Source organism: Bubalus bubalis, chromosome 9 (assembly GCF_019923935.1).
Source record: "Bubalus bubalis isolate 160015118507 breed Murrah chromosome 9, NDDB_SH_1, whole genome shotgun sequence".
Taxonomy (NCBI): Eukaryota; Metazoa; Chordata; class Mammalia; order Artiodactyla; family Bovidae; genus Bubalus; species Bubalus bubalis.
Genome location: NC_059165.1, coordinates 53100388 through 53116997, shown reverse-complemented (window position 1 = coordinate 53116997; position 16610 = coordinate 53100388). Strand labels below are relative to the sequence as shown.

At 40.4% G+C, this 16610-nt stretch overlaps 1 protein-coding gene across 14 annotated transcripts in view; it reads right to left on the bottom strand.

Annotated features, from left to right (window-relative positions):
- The window catches only part of PPP2R2B (protein phosphatase 2 regulatory subunit Bbeta), a 704283-nt gene that overhangs the window by 284241 nt on the left and 403432 nt on the right, over positions 1 to 16610 (bottom strand). The window contains exon 2 of one of the 14 annotated variants that reach the window (XM_025292496.2): positions 11834 to 11918. The exons of the other annotated variants lie outside the window; for them this stretch is intronic. Coding sequence (XP_025148281.1) covers positions 11834 to 11870 — 37 coding nt within the window. The 5' untranslated portion in view covers positions 11871 to 11918. The remainder of the gene's footprint in view (positions 1 to 11833; positions 11919 to 16610) is intronic. 14 annotated transcript variants of the gene reach the window in all.

Sequence of the window (16610 nt, the reverse complement as noted above, 5' to 3'; positions counted from 1 at the left end):
AGTATCATTGCAGCATTTTTAAAAGAACTATTCTTTCCAACTGACTCTGACTCCTTTTCCCTCCCAAAAGGAAAAGAAAAGCCCAGGTTAAATGCACTGTTTGCATTTCCCAATTGTCCTACAACCAAGTACTGACTCTTATAAAGTCTGGCTCCTCGACTCTCAATTGGCAAATTCAGTTAAAATAATTTTTAAATGCAGACTTTTTTGTCCTGATGCTTAAAAATTATCCAGGTGTCAGCTATGAATAATGACCAAGTTGGGTCTTGATTTCATTATTTTTATTAGCTATTCAATGACACTTGGTAGTGTACTGAACATTATTCTTGGCGAAGTACATAAACCCAGTTATTTATGTACATAAACCTAGTTATTTATAAACCTAGGGGCTTGCAATCAAACTACTTTATCATAAGAGAGATTGTGAAACTGTCCCCCTGCCCTCAGAAGTACTGGAGTACACGAGATTAGGTTTTAAATAGTCCCAAGGGAAATGTGGTCCCAAGGAGCTCAGATTCTACTCTATCCATTCCTAAAAGGGTGGGGGTGGGGGGTTGGGGGGCACTTCGTAATGCACTATAAGACCAGAAAAGTCATTGGTGTTCTCTCACAAGAGCGGAAAAAGGTACAAGTTAAAAGATATAATCTCATTGTCCTTTTGGGCCACAACTAACCACGTGATTCTTACTTTCTCAAAGCCTCTGCATTCTTCTCTGATTTGGAAGTGGTTCTACTCGCTTCATCTATTTTACAGAATTATCATGACCATGAGATAACAATTTCAAAAGTATATTAAAATATTCCAAAATGTCCGGCCAATAAAACTCTGTCTTCTTCTCTGGTCTCCTTGGATCTTTGTTCCTCCTTCCCACACACTAACAAACTGTTGGCAGGAACGTCTCTTGTTGGACTTCAAATTCTTTAAACTCTACTTCCAGCGTCCCTATCATGATATCTCACCTGTAGAACTGAAATAGCTTCCTAAATGATCTACCTCCAACCTATTTTTTTCCCAACAATAGCCAGAGTGAGCCTAAGAGCACATACTTTATGTTGACCCAAGGATAAATGGGTCCTAAATCCTTAACCTAGCCTTCAGTTCCTGACATAATGCTAGCCCCACTTTACCTCTCCTCTTTCTCCCTCCTTAAGAGTCCACACCCCAGCCATTTTCAACCCTGTAAAGTTCTCTAAAGGTGCCCTGCTTCCTTTGGCTTCTGGACTTTTGTTCTTGCTGTTGTAGCCCGTATCCATCACCTTCCTTGTGTCAGTTCAACTCCTATCCTGTTCTCAGTTTAGAGTCGAGGAAAACCACTGTGTCTGGTGTGTAGGATTCAAAGCAAGGGCGTTCTCCTGGCCCCCAGCACCTTTTCCTTCCCACCCTCACCCTCACCCTCACCCTCACCCTCACCACCCTCATCACCACCACCACCACTAGAGGGTTTATGACATGGCAGGCATGTGCCAGGTACTCTCCATGTTTACTCTAGAGTCTTCACCATAAATCCTTGAGTTGACAGCAGCCGTAGAAACCTATATTTATCTAGTACAGTATGCCAAAACTGGTTCTAAGTATTTCACAGGTATTATCCCAGACCTCAGGACAATTCTCTGAGGTAGGTACTGTTATTATCCTACCGACTGATAAGGAACTAAAGCCCAGATAGATTGAGTAAATCATCTAGCTCTACAGCTGGGAGTTTGAGCTCCTGTAGTTTGACTTAGAAGTCTATTATTGATTCACGGAAGGTTTTATCATCATTTTATTTATTTATTTAAAATCTGTTACATGCTACAAATGTTGTAGTGGAGTTCTTTCTTTCTTTTTTTGACTAAGCAGCACAGAATGTGGGATCTTAGTTCCTTGACCAGGGATTGAACCTGCACTCCCTGCTGTGGAAGCGTGGAGTCTTAACCACTGGTCCACCAGGGAGGTCCCCATATCACCATTTTAGAGATGAGGAAATGAGATCAGATGGTCGAGTAAACTGTCTAAAATGGTCAAGTCAGGATTTGAAGGACCAGTAAGATGCCCCACTGTTTCTCCCCATCACTCTATACGTCCTCCTTCATCATACCGCATTACAACTGCCCGTCAGCTTAGTGGATTCCCTCACTAAACTACAAGCTTCTTTTTCTTTAATTTTTAAAAAGTTTTATATTGACAGAAAAATTAAACAAATAGCACAGAGAATTCCCATATACCTCTTGCAGAGTTTTCCCTATTATGAACATCTTATGTTAGTATAGGACATTTGTTATAATTAATACACCAGTATGGATATATTACTATTAACTCAAGTCCATAGCTTAATTCCTATTTTCCCAGTTTTTACCTAATGTCCTTTTTCTGGTCCAGGATCCCTTCTAGGATACTGTTACATTTAGCTGTCATGATTTCTTCGGCTCTTTTTGTGACAGTTTCTCAGACTTTCCTTGCCTTTGGTGACCTTCACAGTTTTGAGGAATATGATCGAGGATACTGTATATTGCCCCTCTACTGGAATTTGTCTCATGTTTTTCTCCTGACAGAAGATCACAGAGGTTAAGTGCCATTTTCATCACATCCTATTAACATAGTTTATGACTGTTTCAGCAGACTTTGATCACTAGCTGATTTAAAATTTGTCAGATTTCTCCTCTGTAAAGTTAGCTGCCTGTCCTCATTCCCCACCTTCCTAAACTTCACTCTGTAGAGAGAAGACTATGTGTGGTCCACACTTAAGAAATGGGGAATGATGCCCTTGAGTCTGAGTCATCTATATAATTTATTTGGCATTCTGCAGGGGAGATTTTTCTCTTCTCTTCCATTTGCTCATGTATTTAATTCTTTCTTTATATCAGTATGGATTCATGGACATTTATTTTATACTTTGCAATATAGTCCAATACTAGTCTATTTTTTCTATAATTATTCCACTTGAGCCATTGGGAACTCCTCCAGTTGGCTCCTGTTGACATATTCTCATCAATGTACGTTTTTTGTTTTTTTTTTTTTTTTTGTTTTTTGAGCACTTCCTTCCATTTTGGCACTAAGAGACTCTGACATCTCGTCTATTTCCTTTTCCAGTCCCTAAGTCAGATATTTCTCGAAGGATTCCTATTCCTTTTATTGGAGAATGGTTTCAGAAATCAAGATCTGGGTGCCAGCTGTGCCTCTTGCTACAGGGGTGTCATTTCTTTCAGGCTCTCCCCATTGACACAGAAAGAAATATAGGTAGGTATGCAAATCCATATATGTTCACATAATTATAACTATTTTCTTATGCAATCATGTGTATCTGTGCTCTCCTGTGCTTTGTCGTGTCTGACTCTTTGCAATCCCTTGGGCTGTAGCCCACTAGGCTCCTCTGTCCGTGGGATTCTCCAGGCAAGAATACTGGAGTGGGTTGCCATGCCCTCCTCCAGGGGATCTTATCAACCCAGGGATCAAATCCACATCTCCCACATTGCAGGCAGATTGTTTACCATCTGAGCCACCAGGGAAGCCCAAGAATACTAGAGTGGGTAGCCTATCCCTTCTCCAGGGGAATTTCCCAACCCAGGAATCGAACCAGGGTCTCCTGCATTGCAGGCAGATTCTTTACCAGCTGAGTTACATGGGAAGCCCCCACTTGTATCTATACAAAGTTAAATAGGAGTTCATTCTGATGTCTCCAACTCTAATTCATTACCACATGCATCACTCTAACCTTCTGCCCTTGCTCTTCTATAAATTCCAGGACAACAGTGGGCAATGACTACAAGCTTCTTAAAGGTAGTATTATTCTTTATTCACGGCTGTATCCCAAAAACAGTTGGCACCTATAACACACATGTTGACTGACTGCTGAGTTGACCCAATAATTTCAATTCTGGAAGTGACTACAGAGGAATTTGCAAATGTCACCAAATATGGATTTCAAAGACTAAACTCACAACAATTTATTAGGGCAACAGTACAAGAGGGTACACTAACAAAGGTCTGATTTAAGTGTGTTTATTCAACTCCGTGAAGGGAAAATGATAGTAATACATCTAAGCTACACAAAAAGGATTCAGACTTCCCTGAAAAGGATTCAAGTGGCATAAAATGGTTTGTTTCTCCACAGCAATTTACATATATTAAAAGAGATAATAGGCATAATCATTGTCAAAATAGAGCTTCCTCCCTGTATAATGTCTTAATATATGCTCGAAGTTCCTGACAAACAGGCACAAAGCCCCAGCGGATGAGACCCTAAGTGGGGGATGACTCTAATAGCAACAGCATAAAACCAATCTCACATTTCTGGGAAGGAAAATAAGACCTGAGAACAGCCTTTGAAGGTGAAGGGGAAAGTACAAAGGAAGGATGCTCAAGTGATACATCAGCTGAATGGGAAACCGGGTGCTAATGCGACACTCTGCATCCACGATGCTAATTTATATCTGGGTGAGCGTGTGCACTGACACAGAGGAGACTTGAAGAGGTCTATATTATACCTTGGGGGAGCTCATCTCCAATCTCTTGGAAGGGTACTTGCTTTATACTGGGGACTGCCTAACATGGGATACATTATGTAGATTCTGTGTCAGTTTCATATGACAAAATCACCTGTCTCTGTAAATCTATTCCAGATCGTTTCCATTCTGTCCCTTACAATGCAGCCAGAATGATCTTTTTGAAAAACAAATTTGGTCACAGCTCCCCATCTTCTCTACATTTTAACATTCTGCTTGACTCCTGGGATAAAAAACAATAAAGGCTTCATATGCCCTCAAGGTCCTGCAAGATCAGGCTTCCGTCCAATGCCCACCTTGCCACAGGGGGCCTCTTTGACTTCTTTGAATGCACATTCTTTTTGCTGCTACTACTGCACATGTTAATACATCTTTGTCTCTGCTCTTCAACACAGTTAACTCCTACTAAGGCTTTGGGATCTAGCCCATTCACCTCTTCACCTGAGATGCCTACCCTGTCCAGGTCACTCTCATAGCACCACAAACTCTTCCTCTGCAGTGCTTGTCACAGTTGTACATTTATCTTTGTTAGTCTGTTGCTAATGTATTTCATCAGATGGCCTTGTTACTCCACATTTCTGGCACCTAACCCCATGCCAGGCATACAAGTGCCTCCCAAAACATCTACTGAATAAATCAAGGGAAAAATGACCACACGATCCACCTATCTATTGCCAAGACTTTCCTGAACATTAAAGCTCCTCTTTGGATTCTGAAGGATATGTCATTTCACATCAGAAATGTGGTTGGTCACCCTTGTGATGAGTGTAAGAAATGTCACTGCTAGGCCAAAGATATAGGAAATTCCTTTTATCAAATATGTCATTAGTACACTGAAATAGGTATTATGTGGAAGTGAACATAAAAGGGATGTGAAAAATAATCTTATGCCAAAGAAGTCAGCTATGCTATTAGAAGTGCTAATGCTTTACTAGTACTAATTATTAAGATCATTGTTATCAAGTAATTTTGCTTTATTTCACAAAATCACAAATGCTACTACTAATTTTCAAGCTCTCATCATTGTGTCTGGATTTTATTCAACAAATATTTACTGAGCATACTCATTGTACGTCAGGCACTGTTTTAGATTCTAGGATAAATGCTGAGTGAGACACAAGTTCGCACCTTTGAGGGGAGGAGATTGATAGTCCTTTGGGATGAGTAAATTGCAAGTGAATGTGATTAGTTTTGATGAGCAAAGAAGTCATGTGCTATGGCCTAATGCTTACATCAGCACTATTCACAACAGCCAGGACATGGAAACAACCTAAACGGCCATCAACAGAGGAATGGATAAAAGAAGATGTAGTCCATATATACAATAGACTATTACTCAGCCACATAAAGGAGTGAAACTGGATCATTTGTAGAGACGTGGATGGACCTAGACAGTGTCATACTCAGTGAAGTAAGTCACGAACAGAAAAACAAATAACATATATTAATGGATATATGTGGAATCTAGAAAATGGTATAGATAATCTTTTTTGCAAAGCAGAAATAGAGACATAGAGAAAAAATGTATGGATACAAAGGGGAAAAGGGAGGTGGGATGAATTGGGACATTGGAATTTACACATATACACTATTGATACTATGTATAAAATCGAAAACTAATGAGAACATATCCTATAGCACAGGGAACTCTACTGAAAGCACTGTGGTGACCTGAATAGGAAGAAAATACAAAAGGAGGGGCTATACGTAAACGTATGACGGATTGATTTGCTGTATGGTAGAAACTAACACAGCATTGTAAAGCAACTATACTGCAATAAAAATTAATTTAAAAAGAAGTCATGTGCTATGGGAGTGCGATCATTCCCACTGTCTCAGCATGCTCTCAAGTGAGCCAGTGCCTCTCCAGGATAACCTGCATCATTGTTGCTCTGTGGTTGCATGTCAAGTGGAACAGTGTTTTCACCTGATTAAGGATGAAAGGATTTTACATTTTAATGTCATGGTCTCCCATAAGGATTTATATGTATTTACTTCCTTGGGTTAAATAAAAGACTAGGGAAGATACCAGGTCTATCTTTTCTAAGGAGTCATTCTAATCCCTTAAAATCTCTAGTGCCAATTTTGATGTACCCCCAAAAGATCAAAGTGCCTTGTTCTCAAAGATGCCTATCTCAACAGAGCATCTGTTTCATACCAAGAGAGTTTTCATTGAGGGGTTTTGGTGATAAGCACTGCAGGGAGTAGTTACTGTCACAGAAAATTTTAAAGATACCTACAGAGAGATTGTAAATTTTGCAAAGGTTGAGACAAGACTCTCTTAAAAATCATTACAAACCTTAAGGCTTAGGGCAGTGTTTGGAACATAACTGGCTCTCAATATTTATGCGTTACATGTTTGAACAAATAGTACTACTTCGAGAAAATCAGCTAGTAGAAGCTTGGGACAAGAGCAGAGCAAAAAAGAGAAAAATTACTACTGCAGGGGCTTGCTTAGCAAGAGGAAAAGTCACAGAGAGAGGGCGCCAGAAGAGTACTGTCTTCATCCCATTTCACAAAGATGGTAGATCCAAGAGGGGCTGGAGCTGGAAGAATCTCAGCGACAGACAGTGGCATCCCGAGGTCCCACAGCTCCAGACTATGCTCCTGTCCACCGTTTCCAATGGAGAAGAACAATCAGCAGATTGATAAATTCTTCCATTTACACCCCTGAACAAATAAACTGCTGCTGCTGCTGCTAAGTCGCATCAGTCGTGTCCAACTCTGTGCGACCCCATAGACGGCAGCCCACCAGGCTCCCCCGTCCCTGGGATTCTCCAGGCAAGAACACTGGAGTGGGTTGCCATTTCCTTCTCCAATGCATGAAAGTGAAAAGTGAAAGGAAAGTCGCTCAGTCCTGTCCGACTCTTAGCGACCCCATGGACTGCAGCCCATCAGGCTGCCCCATCCATGGGATTTTACAGGCAAGAGCACTGGAATGGGGTGCCATTGCCTTCTCCTAACAAATAAACTAATTGCATCTTTAACCTAACAAATCATAGCTTGATTACAGGTCATTAGTGACCATTAATACATGAAACTGTTTGCATTTCACTAGTATATCTGAATTATAGCCTCACCTTTCACATTAGCTCAATCAAGCTTCCAAAAGAAACCCCCCCACCCCGCCCCCCATTGGGGCCTCAAGCAGGACTTAAACTAACAATTAGCCTCTGGAATTCAACTATGATGCAGAAGAATTCATTATTTTAGTTCACTGCAGATCTCCCTAGTGTAGATTACAACCAGCCATTCCCTTTAGAGTGGAGGTATGCTCTCTGTGCCCAAAGAGCTTACAACTGCCTCTCTCTGAACTTGCTCAATTCTTCCCAATGGTGGCTAATGCATTGGCCAGCAACATGGGCTGCTTCTGTGTCACTAGCGCAGACAATCCTAAGTTCACAACAACACAATGGCTGTCAGACACTGAAGTGACAGGAAGAGAGTCTATCTGGCAAAAAAGTAGAGGCAAGGTTGAGAATATATATGTATTCTCATAGGTATATGAGAATATGTGTGTATATGTATATGTTTATACACACATATTCTCATATATATATATATGGGTTTCCCTGGTGACTCAGCTGGTAAAGAATCCGTCTACAATGTGGGAGACCTGGCTTTGATCCCTGGGTTGTGAAGATCCCCTGGAGAAGGGAAAGGCTACCCACCCCAGTATTCTAGTATTCTGGCCTGGAGAATTCCATGGATTGTGTAGTCCATGGGGTCGCAAAGAGTCAGACATGACCAAGTGACTTTAAATATATATATATACATACACACACACATACACATGTGTGTGTGTGTGTGTGTGTGTGTGTGTGTTTATGTCAACCAGGTAGTCCAGAGATGTTTTTTTTTTAGAATACATTTGGGGCTCTGAATTATCCCTATGAGAAGCCGAGACCTTGAAAAGAACTGGAGAACTGCCAAGCCTCCCTTTCACTTTGTGCCAAGCAGTCATAGAGGCACATGGAGTGAGTAACAGAAATTAACGATCTCAGAAATGTTTGAGGACTTTCTAACAAAACAGTTGTCATCTGGGAGCAAATCCATGGTCCAGCTCGTCTAATGTTCAGTTGCTTCAAAAAATATCCCCTAGGGAATGCCACTTTTGACTACTAATGTGCTGAATCCATGGAATTAAAAGGGGCTGCTAACAAGACAAGTAACTGACGCCCACATATGGCTAAAACTATTTTTACTTTTTATTCTAGGTTAGCTACCAAGCTCAGGACTCATGCTCAGCTCAACATGTACAATGCAGCACAGAGTTCCATGCTGTTTAAAAATCTCTCTGAAATAAACTGCTGCACTCATTTCTATATCATCCCTGTGAAAAAGTTAGATTATGAACAACATAGTAATAGTAGAAAATGCAGACTCTAGAGTCAACTTCTGTTTTCAAATCCTGGCTTTTCCACTTACTAGCAGGATGACCTTAAGCAAGTCACATAGCTTTTCTAAACTTCATTTTTCTCACCTGTAAAACAGAGATAATAAGGATGCCTACCTTATCTAGGGAAGATCCCCTGGAGAAGGAAATGGCAACCCACTCCAGTATTCCTGCCTGGAAAATCCCATGGACTGAGGAGCCTGGAAGGCTACAGTCTATGGGGTCACAAAAAGTCAGACATGACTGAGCAACTTCACTTTCACTTTCACCTTATCTAGAGATTATAAAACTCAAGTTGGTAATTAATGTATAGAAATTCTTTAGTATGCTTAAACATGGCACATAATAAGTGCTCAGGAAATGTGAATGGCTATTGTTCACCTCCTTTTTCCTCCCCCTACCAATCAGGGCCACCATCTTTGCCACATCCATTATCACTACCACCTGCCCCCCCCACCCCCCAAACCCAGTACCCACAGGAAGATAAGGAAACTAAATCTCCAAGATGGACTTTTTTCTGAAGTCAACAAACTACTAAGTCAGGTAGGACTAACCCCTTTATCTTCTGACCCATACCATCATCCCCACGTGGAGCACTTCATCTCTCTTCCCTGCACCTTCCTCCTCCTCATCCATCAGGCCCCAGTTTAGCCATCTCCTCCTTCATGAGCCCTCCTCCATCATCTCACAGTGCCTTGTCTTCCCCCCATCACAGAACTTCTCAGACTACATAATAACCACCTGTTGTCCTGTCTGTGTCTCCCATGAGGACATGAGTTCCTTTAACAGAAGAGTCTAGGTGCATCTACTATACTTCTGCATCCCCAGTACAAAGCACAACACACAGTAAATGCTCAGTACATGCTGAGTAAAGGAAGGGACGAATGGCAGCCTCCCTTCATGCCAATCTGCTGCTACATCTTAAAGTCTTATTTCTCTTTGGAGCACAAAGAGAAATAAGGCAATCAAAGATTGCAACACATGACTTTAGGCCCTATACTGCTATTACATAATTTTAACCTGTCATTGAAAACTCAAGGCAATCTTAACCAAATTCTAACAGAGTCCATTTCTGAAGAAAGTAGCTTAACTTGTGAAAATAATGCCTTGCATGGCACTTACGTTATGTTAATACACACATACACATTCATTTCATACCTTATGCTTATTTTCGAACCTTAACCCCTTCGCATTTTGAAAGGGCACAGTCTTCTTACTTTGAAAGTGCTTTTCAGCAACATGTGGACTTGATGAGATATGGTAAAAAGCCAGTATTCATCCTTGCAATTTTCCCTCCAAACAAACACTTAATCTTTTCACTCTGAACCATGGCTTTCTCACTTGCAGCTTTAGTGCTCTTGGAAATTTTGAGTCTAACATGATACAGACCCAAAAACATGACCAAACAACCAAATACTTCAGTCCTTTCCTTCCCTCCTTCTCAGAGGAGGTAAAGAAGGCATAAAAGCTGGAAGCTTCGGGGAAATCTATTCAAAGTTCATCTAATCTTATCTCATTAAAGGACTATCACTGAGGAGAAACCAAATAAAACTCAGCCCTCCCTCCAATCAATACTGTATTAGAATGCACTGAAAACGTGATTTGGTTGGTAGGAATGATAAAAACGTACACTGAAATTACAATGAAATATGTGAATACTGGAGTGGGTTGCCATTTCCTTCTCCAGGGGATCTTCCCAACCCAGGGATCAAACCGGGGTCTCCTGCATTGCAGGCAGACGCTTTGTCCTCTGAGCCACCAGGGAAGCCCCATACTGAAATATACCTGTTATTCAAATAAGTCAGACAGAAAAGTGTAAATTTTTCTAGAGCAATGAAAGAGCTGAACTCTACCTCACATCACAAATACCCTCAAGGTATTATTTAAAAACAAACCCTGCCCTCTTATTATCTTATTTTAAGAAAACACATTAAGGAATTTAATTTGTATGGAGTTTATATCAATGTATAAAGCTAAGGTTGTTTAATTTCCTTAGGACACCAATGCCTGACACATCCTTATTTAAAGACTGATGGAGAATATGCATAAACATATATACATACACATAAATATACAACTTGCTTTCTTCTCCTACTAAGTCATTGACCACCTTTTCTGTTTCATTTCCCTATAACAAATATTTATTTGGAAACTCTTCTTTCCCCATTCTTTTTCTCAAAAGGGACTCTTCTGTCTTCCTCTTCACTCTGTCTCAGAGTTCTTACCTACATCTGTTACAAACTCCACTTCAAGGGAAAATCTCTGATGATTCTTTTTTCTTAAATAAAAATAGTTCTTTTGTACTAAATTTTACTTTCCAGGGCCCCCAAAATGCAGCCACATGTCAAGGCTATAAAGTTAAAGGGTCTCCCTCAACAGTTTCAAGAAACAAATAAAAACAAGCCAGCAAAAGTCCTCATGCTATGTCCTCCAAATCAGGTGGGACTATTTAGGGGTTATAATAAACGGGATTCCAAATATTTAATACAGGTTGGAAGATACTGTCTTTCCCACATAGTGATTTCTAGATCTGCTTTCTAATTTAAAATTACCCATTGAGTAAGATGCTTCATTCTTCATCATACACAAATTAAGAAGCCCACATTGTCTTTGTCTGCTGACCCCAACTCTCTTCTTCATCTGGTTCACTAGCCTACTTGACATACATCTCTAGCATCTCTAAAGCAGGGTCTATTCTTATCTAATCCCTTTCTGGTCATTTCTTGGCTAATAATTATTTGTCTTTGCCAGATACCAACACATCTCATCAAAACACATTCTTAGTTCTACTATAAAATAGTAAGTTCAACGATGCTTCCTATCTACACTTTGCTTTCTGAATGTGAATTAATGGATTTGAGTCCCACAGCACAACTTTTAAGCAATGGGAACTGTCTGACACTTCCATATGGCTCTTTTATTAAGAAGAGTAGGTATAAATAATAATACTAATACCTTTGTTTCCATAGGTGATTTCATCTGGATAATTCATGCTTCATTATTGTGCCACTATTCTCTGTCTTGGGTTCTCCCTTGGGGCCTGTGACAAACACGGGGTTCAGATCCAGACTCCAGGAGGCAGTGAAGCGACAGTGTTTGTTAACGTACACAGGTGCATTACAGACTCCCCAGGCCCCTTCTAGTCTCGTTCTGTGAGGTTGCTCTTGGCCTGTCAAAATCCAGGCTATTGAAGGGACACCACCAACACTACAAAACCTCTCTGGGCTTCAGCCTCCTTAACACGAAGCGCACTGCCTTTGGGTTTTGGGGAGGAGTGGTTATCAAAACGTTGCTGTGAACCACCAGCAACAGCACCTCCTGGGAAATCCTTAGAAAGCAAATGCTTAAAAAAAAAAAAAAAAAAAAAAAAGCAAATGCTTAGGCCCCATCCCAGACCTATTCCATTAGAAACTCTGGGGCGGGACGCCAGAAATTTGTGTTTAAGGAACACGTCAAGTGATTCTACTAACATAAGAGTAGAAAACAACAGTCATATGGCATCTAGGGAGTTTTGAGGAAGTTTGTGGTTAGGCGAGCTATCCTCATATAGTTAAAGAGGGATCATGTGCCCAGGACTAAGCTTTTGAGGTAAGGTTTCATACTGTGGGGCTAGGAGCAATGGTGAAAAAGACAGGCCACTCTGATACACAGAACAACTTATAAGTAGTTAGATGCGCTCAGAAACAGAAGTCATCTCACTGATGAGAGGAGGCACCCTTTCTCTTGAAGTGTTCAGAGTTATAAGATTATACTCTAGCAGAATCTATGAATCGGGCAAAATAAGAAGTACTAAAAATAAAGAAGGTTTTTTCAAAACTAACAAAATTAAATCTTAATAGAAAGCTTCAAGATGCCACTAATATAGAAAGAGGCTTATAATTAATCTATTATTAATTTTTTAGTATCTCAAAGCTATTACCTTTAAAAACTATCCTATTGATGGTATCTAAAGTAGATAATGGATTTTCATTTCTTAATGTTTTATCTCATATTTAGAAGAAACGAGCAGTTGGCTAAGTCTCTCATAAGATTCCATTTATTATTTTATGAGCTTATATTTATTATTTAAAAGAGACCAATCACCACTAGCCAGAACTGATACTAGATCAAAGGTTAAGGTTGGGTTATTAACCTGTTTCTGTTTTGTAATCAAAACAACCGTCATTTGACAGCAATGATTTTGCTTTAGGACAGTTAGGTAACTGAAGTAATATTAGTGAAAAGACAACCTAACGTGATCTAGTCTTTATTACATGCTACATATTTGGCACTGTCCTGAGCATATTATATACACTGTAACACATATTTAATACTCAGAGCAACCTTAAGAAGTTAAGCATTGTTAGCCTCATTCTTACTCCTTGGAAGGAAAGTTATGATCAACCTAGATAGTATATTTAAAAGCAGAGACATTAGTTTGCCAACAAAAGTCTGTCTAGTCAAGGCTATGGTTTTTCCAGTGGTCATGTATGGATGTGAGAGTTAGACTGGGAAGAAAGCTGAGTGCCAAAGAATTGATGCTTTTGAACTGTGGTGTTGGAGAAGACTCTTGAGAGTCCCTTGGACTGCAAAGAGATCCAACCAGTCCATCCTAAAGGAGATCAATCCTGGGTGTTCGTTGAAAGGATTGATGCTGAACCTGAAACTCCAATATCTTGGCCACCTCATGAGAAGAGTTGACTCATCCTGATGCTGGGAGGGATTGGGGGCAGGAGGAGAAGGGGACGACAGAGGTTGAGATGGCTGAATGGCATCACCCGACTCGATGGACATGAGTTTGGGTAAACTCCGGGAGTTGGTGATGGACAGGGAGGCCTGGCATGCTGCGATTCATGGGGTCACAAAGAGCTGGACACAACTGAGCGACTGAACTGAACTGAACTGAGAACTGAAGGAGGAGACACCTGGGCTGAGAGGGGTTCAATAACTTGCCCAAGGTCATAGAACTAGTGAGGGATGGAATCCAGAGACAAATTCAGTGTTTTTCAGAGTCAGGGCTCTTAATCCTTTGAGTATACTTTTTAGTATAATTCTGAACTCCAGGGACTTGGAGGGCAGAAAGAATGTTTGGCCCAGAGCAAATAACACTTAGGATCATTTAAGGCTTCTAGAAATACTAAAGACAGCCAAGCAACCATTTAATGAATGTTCAATCTATGTCAGGTACTGAACTAACCATTGTACAAATACTATCTCACTTGATCCTTAAACAGCCTTAGAAGGTGGTTACTCTTATTGTTGTGATTGCGTTGTTGTTGTTCAGTCTCCAAGTCATGTTCGACTCTTGGCAATCCCATGGATGGCAGCACCCCAGGCTCCCTTGTCCCTCACCATCTTGTGGAGTTTGCCCACATTCATGTTATGATTTTATGGGTACTTAGAGGATTTAACTATTGAGCCCAGCTTCTTAATAAAGAATACACTGCTCACAGAATTAAATGTAAAGGAAGCAAAATAGGTACTTAGCATGTAAAGACCACTCAGTAAATCTAACTTCCCTGCCCTTGGATTATGTTTCCAGGGGATAAGGATGGTTTCAGTAGTGATGAATTCATTGTCTTTCTTATCTATTTTCTTATTTGTCCCATATGGCAGCTATTTGTGAGTTAGATGTTTGAGTGCTATATTCAGACTTGAAATAGAACGAAATCCACTGACTGCGCCACATCTTTATAATCACCAAACTCTAACCTCTTTCACCACTGGCCAGGAGTGTGGCCCAAACCTGCCCATGTGGCAATAGTAACAATAAATAACCTTAGGAATGAGAAACCCCACAACCAAGACCAACAATCAAAGGGTAATATGCCACATTGCTCTACCCAAACAACCCCATGCTAAGGATGAAGGTGGCCAATGTCTTGCAAAATGAACACCCTTTCCCCAGATTGCAAGATTTCATCTACTTAAGAGTTCAATGAAGCTTGATTTATTTAAGTATTCTAATCTCACGGGAAAGAGCTCTGTTTTCGGAATCAGAATAGAATCTCTGGACCTCAGTCATGTCTCCACTACAAACCAGCCACACCATCATGGACAAGTTGATGAAATCCACTGGGTCTGTTTTCTCACTGAGAAGATGAGACAAAATAAAACCTGCTCTCCAAATTTGTGCCACATAGGTAAGAGTTGAGAAAATACTTTGCAGAAATATAAAATCCCATCAGAAATATAAGAGGGGGTTATTATTTCAGTAACTCCTTCCTTGCCTAAAATTTGGCCACTGACATAACAACCTGGTTAGCCAAGTTGGTTTACTGGAAGACTAGTTTGAAAGGTAGGAGGAAAGGGGACTGTTTAAAACTGATAATTAGTCTTGGTACACCAAGGACATCCATGGAACTATCTGCCCAGTTGTTTTGATGGTTAAAAGGGATTCATTTCCAATGGCCTCACTTCTCTATAAGCTTGGCAATTCCCTTGGCATTCAGTGAATGTCCCTATGAAATAGACTGAGAAACCTTTCTGTGCAAGCAAAAAGGATTAGCAGCGGGCCATTATGTCACTAAATAGGACAGAGACACTCTTGGTAGCTCCACAAATGGGGGCTTAATATGTTGTGCCAAAGACACCTTGAGATTCCTATTCAGGTTTCAAGGTGCCAAGTTCTTCACCTTTGCCATCTACGTCAAAAAGTAAAACTTAGCCTATATGCGGATTGGTTAGGGCAGCTGTGACAAGAGACAGGGAAAAGGGCATTTCTATGTAGGGAGAAAAAGAGAAATCTCATCTGGAGTTAAACCCGGAGAGATGAATAAAAGACAGTATTTAGTGCTATTGATTGCTTTTACATCTTGTTGAGAGGATTCAACTAAGGGATTCAAGAACAAAGAGATAAAAATCAAGGAAACAATGTCTTTGGTGCCTTCACATTCACCTTGGGCTATGGCTTCCCCTCAAGTTATTTGATGGATTAAGATGGCTTTATGATGTGACACCATCATCCTGCTTTTCCTATTATAGCACTTTTCTTAAAATATTTTGTGATTAACACAAAAAGGTCTACATTTTCCCTGGGCCTGTATTTGGAAGGTAAATTCATTTTTTTTTTTTTTTTTCCAAGTCACTAGTTGTTAAGCAATAAAGCTGATGGCTTGATTAGTTGCTCAAACTCTGGCTTATATCATCTTACCAAAGTTTACCCTCAATATACAAAAAATAGAGGTTATGGAGGTTGCTTAGATCATGGTCAATAACTGGGAAGGAAACCCAGGCTTCTCAGACACAAGACATGCCAAACTTTTCAAAGTCAAGGCCATCTCATTTTCCTGCTTCTGTCTGATAAAGCATACTTTTGCTCTGTCACTAATAGCCACTCTGCAATACACTACCCTTGACCAGCTGCCCCCAGGGGCCCCAATGGCCAGTAGGCCTGGTTGTCATGAAACTACTGATTAAAGATTTTAAGACTGGCATAGGCAAAACATGCCAGAAATTCCTTCAGGGTAATTAAAAGTATGTTCTGTGTCAATAAACACAGACGGTGAGATCCTTTCTGTACAGAGGCGCTAGCTCCAACCCACAGGATTTAAGACATTTTTTCTTCGATGACTTTTCCATCATTGCAATTGATTTTCACTGACTCCTCCAAGACCCTTCTCCAGGCCCCTTATGAAATGATAGGTTGAGCTCACAAGTATCGTCTTACCCTTACTGTTTAAGCCAAGACCCAAGACCAAAGGAGCTCTAAACCTAAGAGCCAAGCTCATTGCCAAAGCCCTTTCACTTGAAC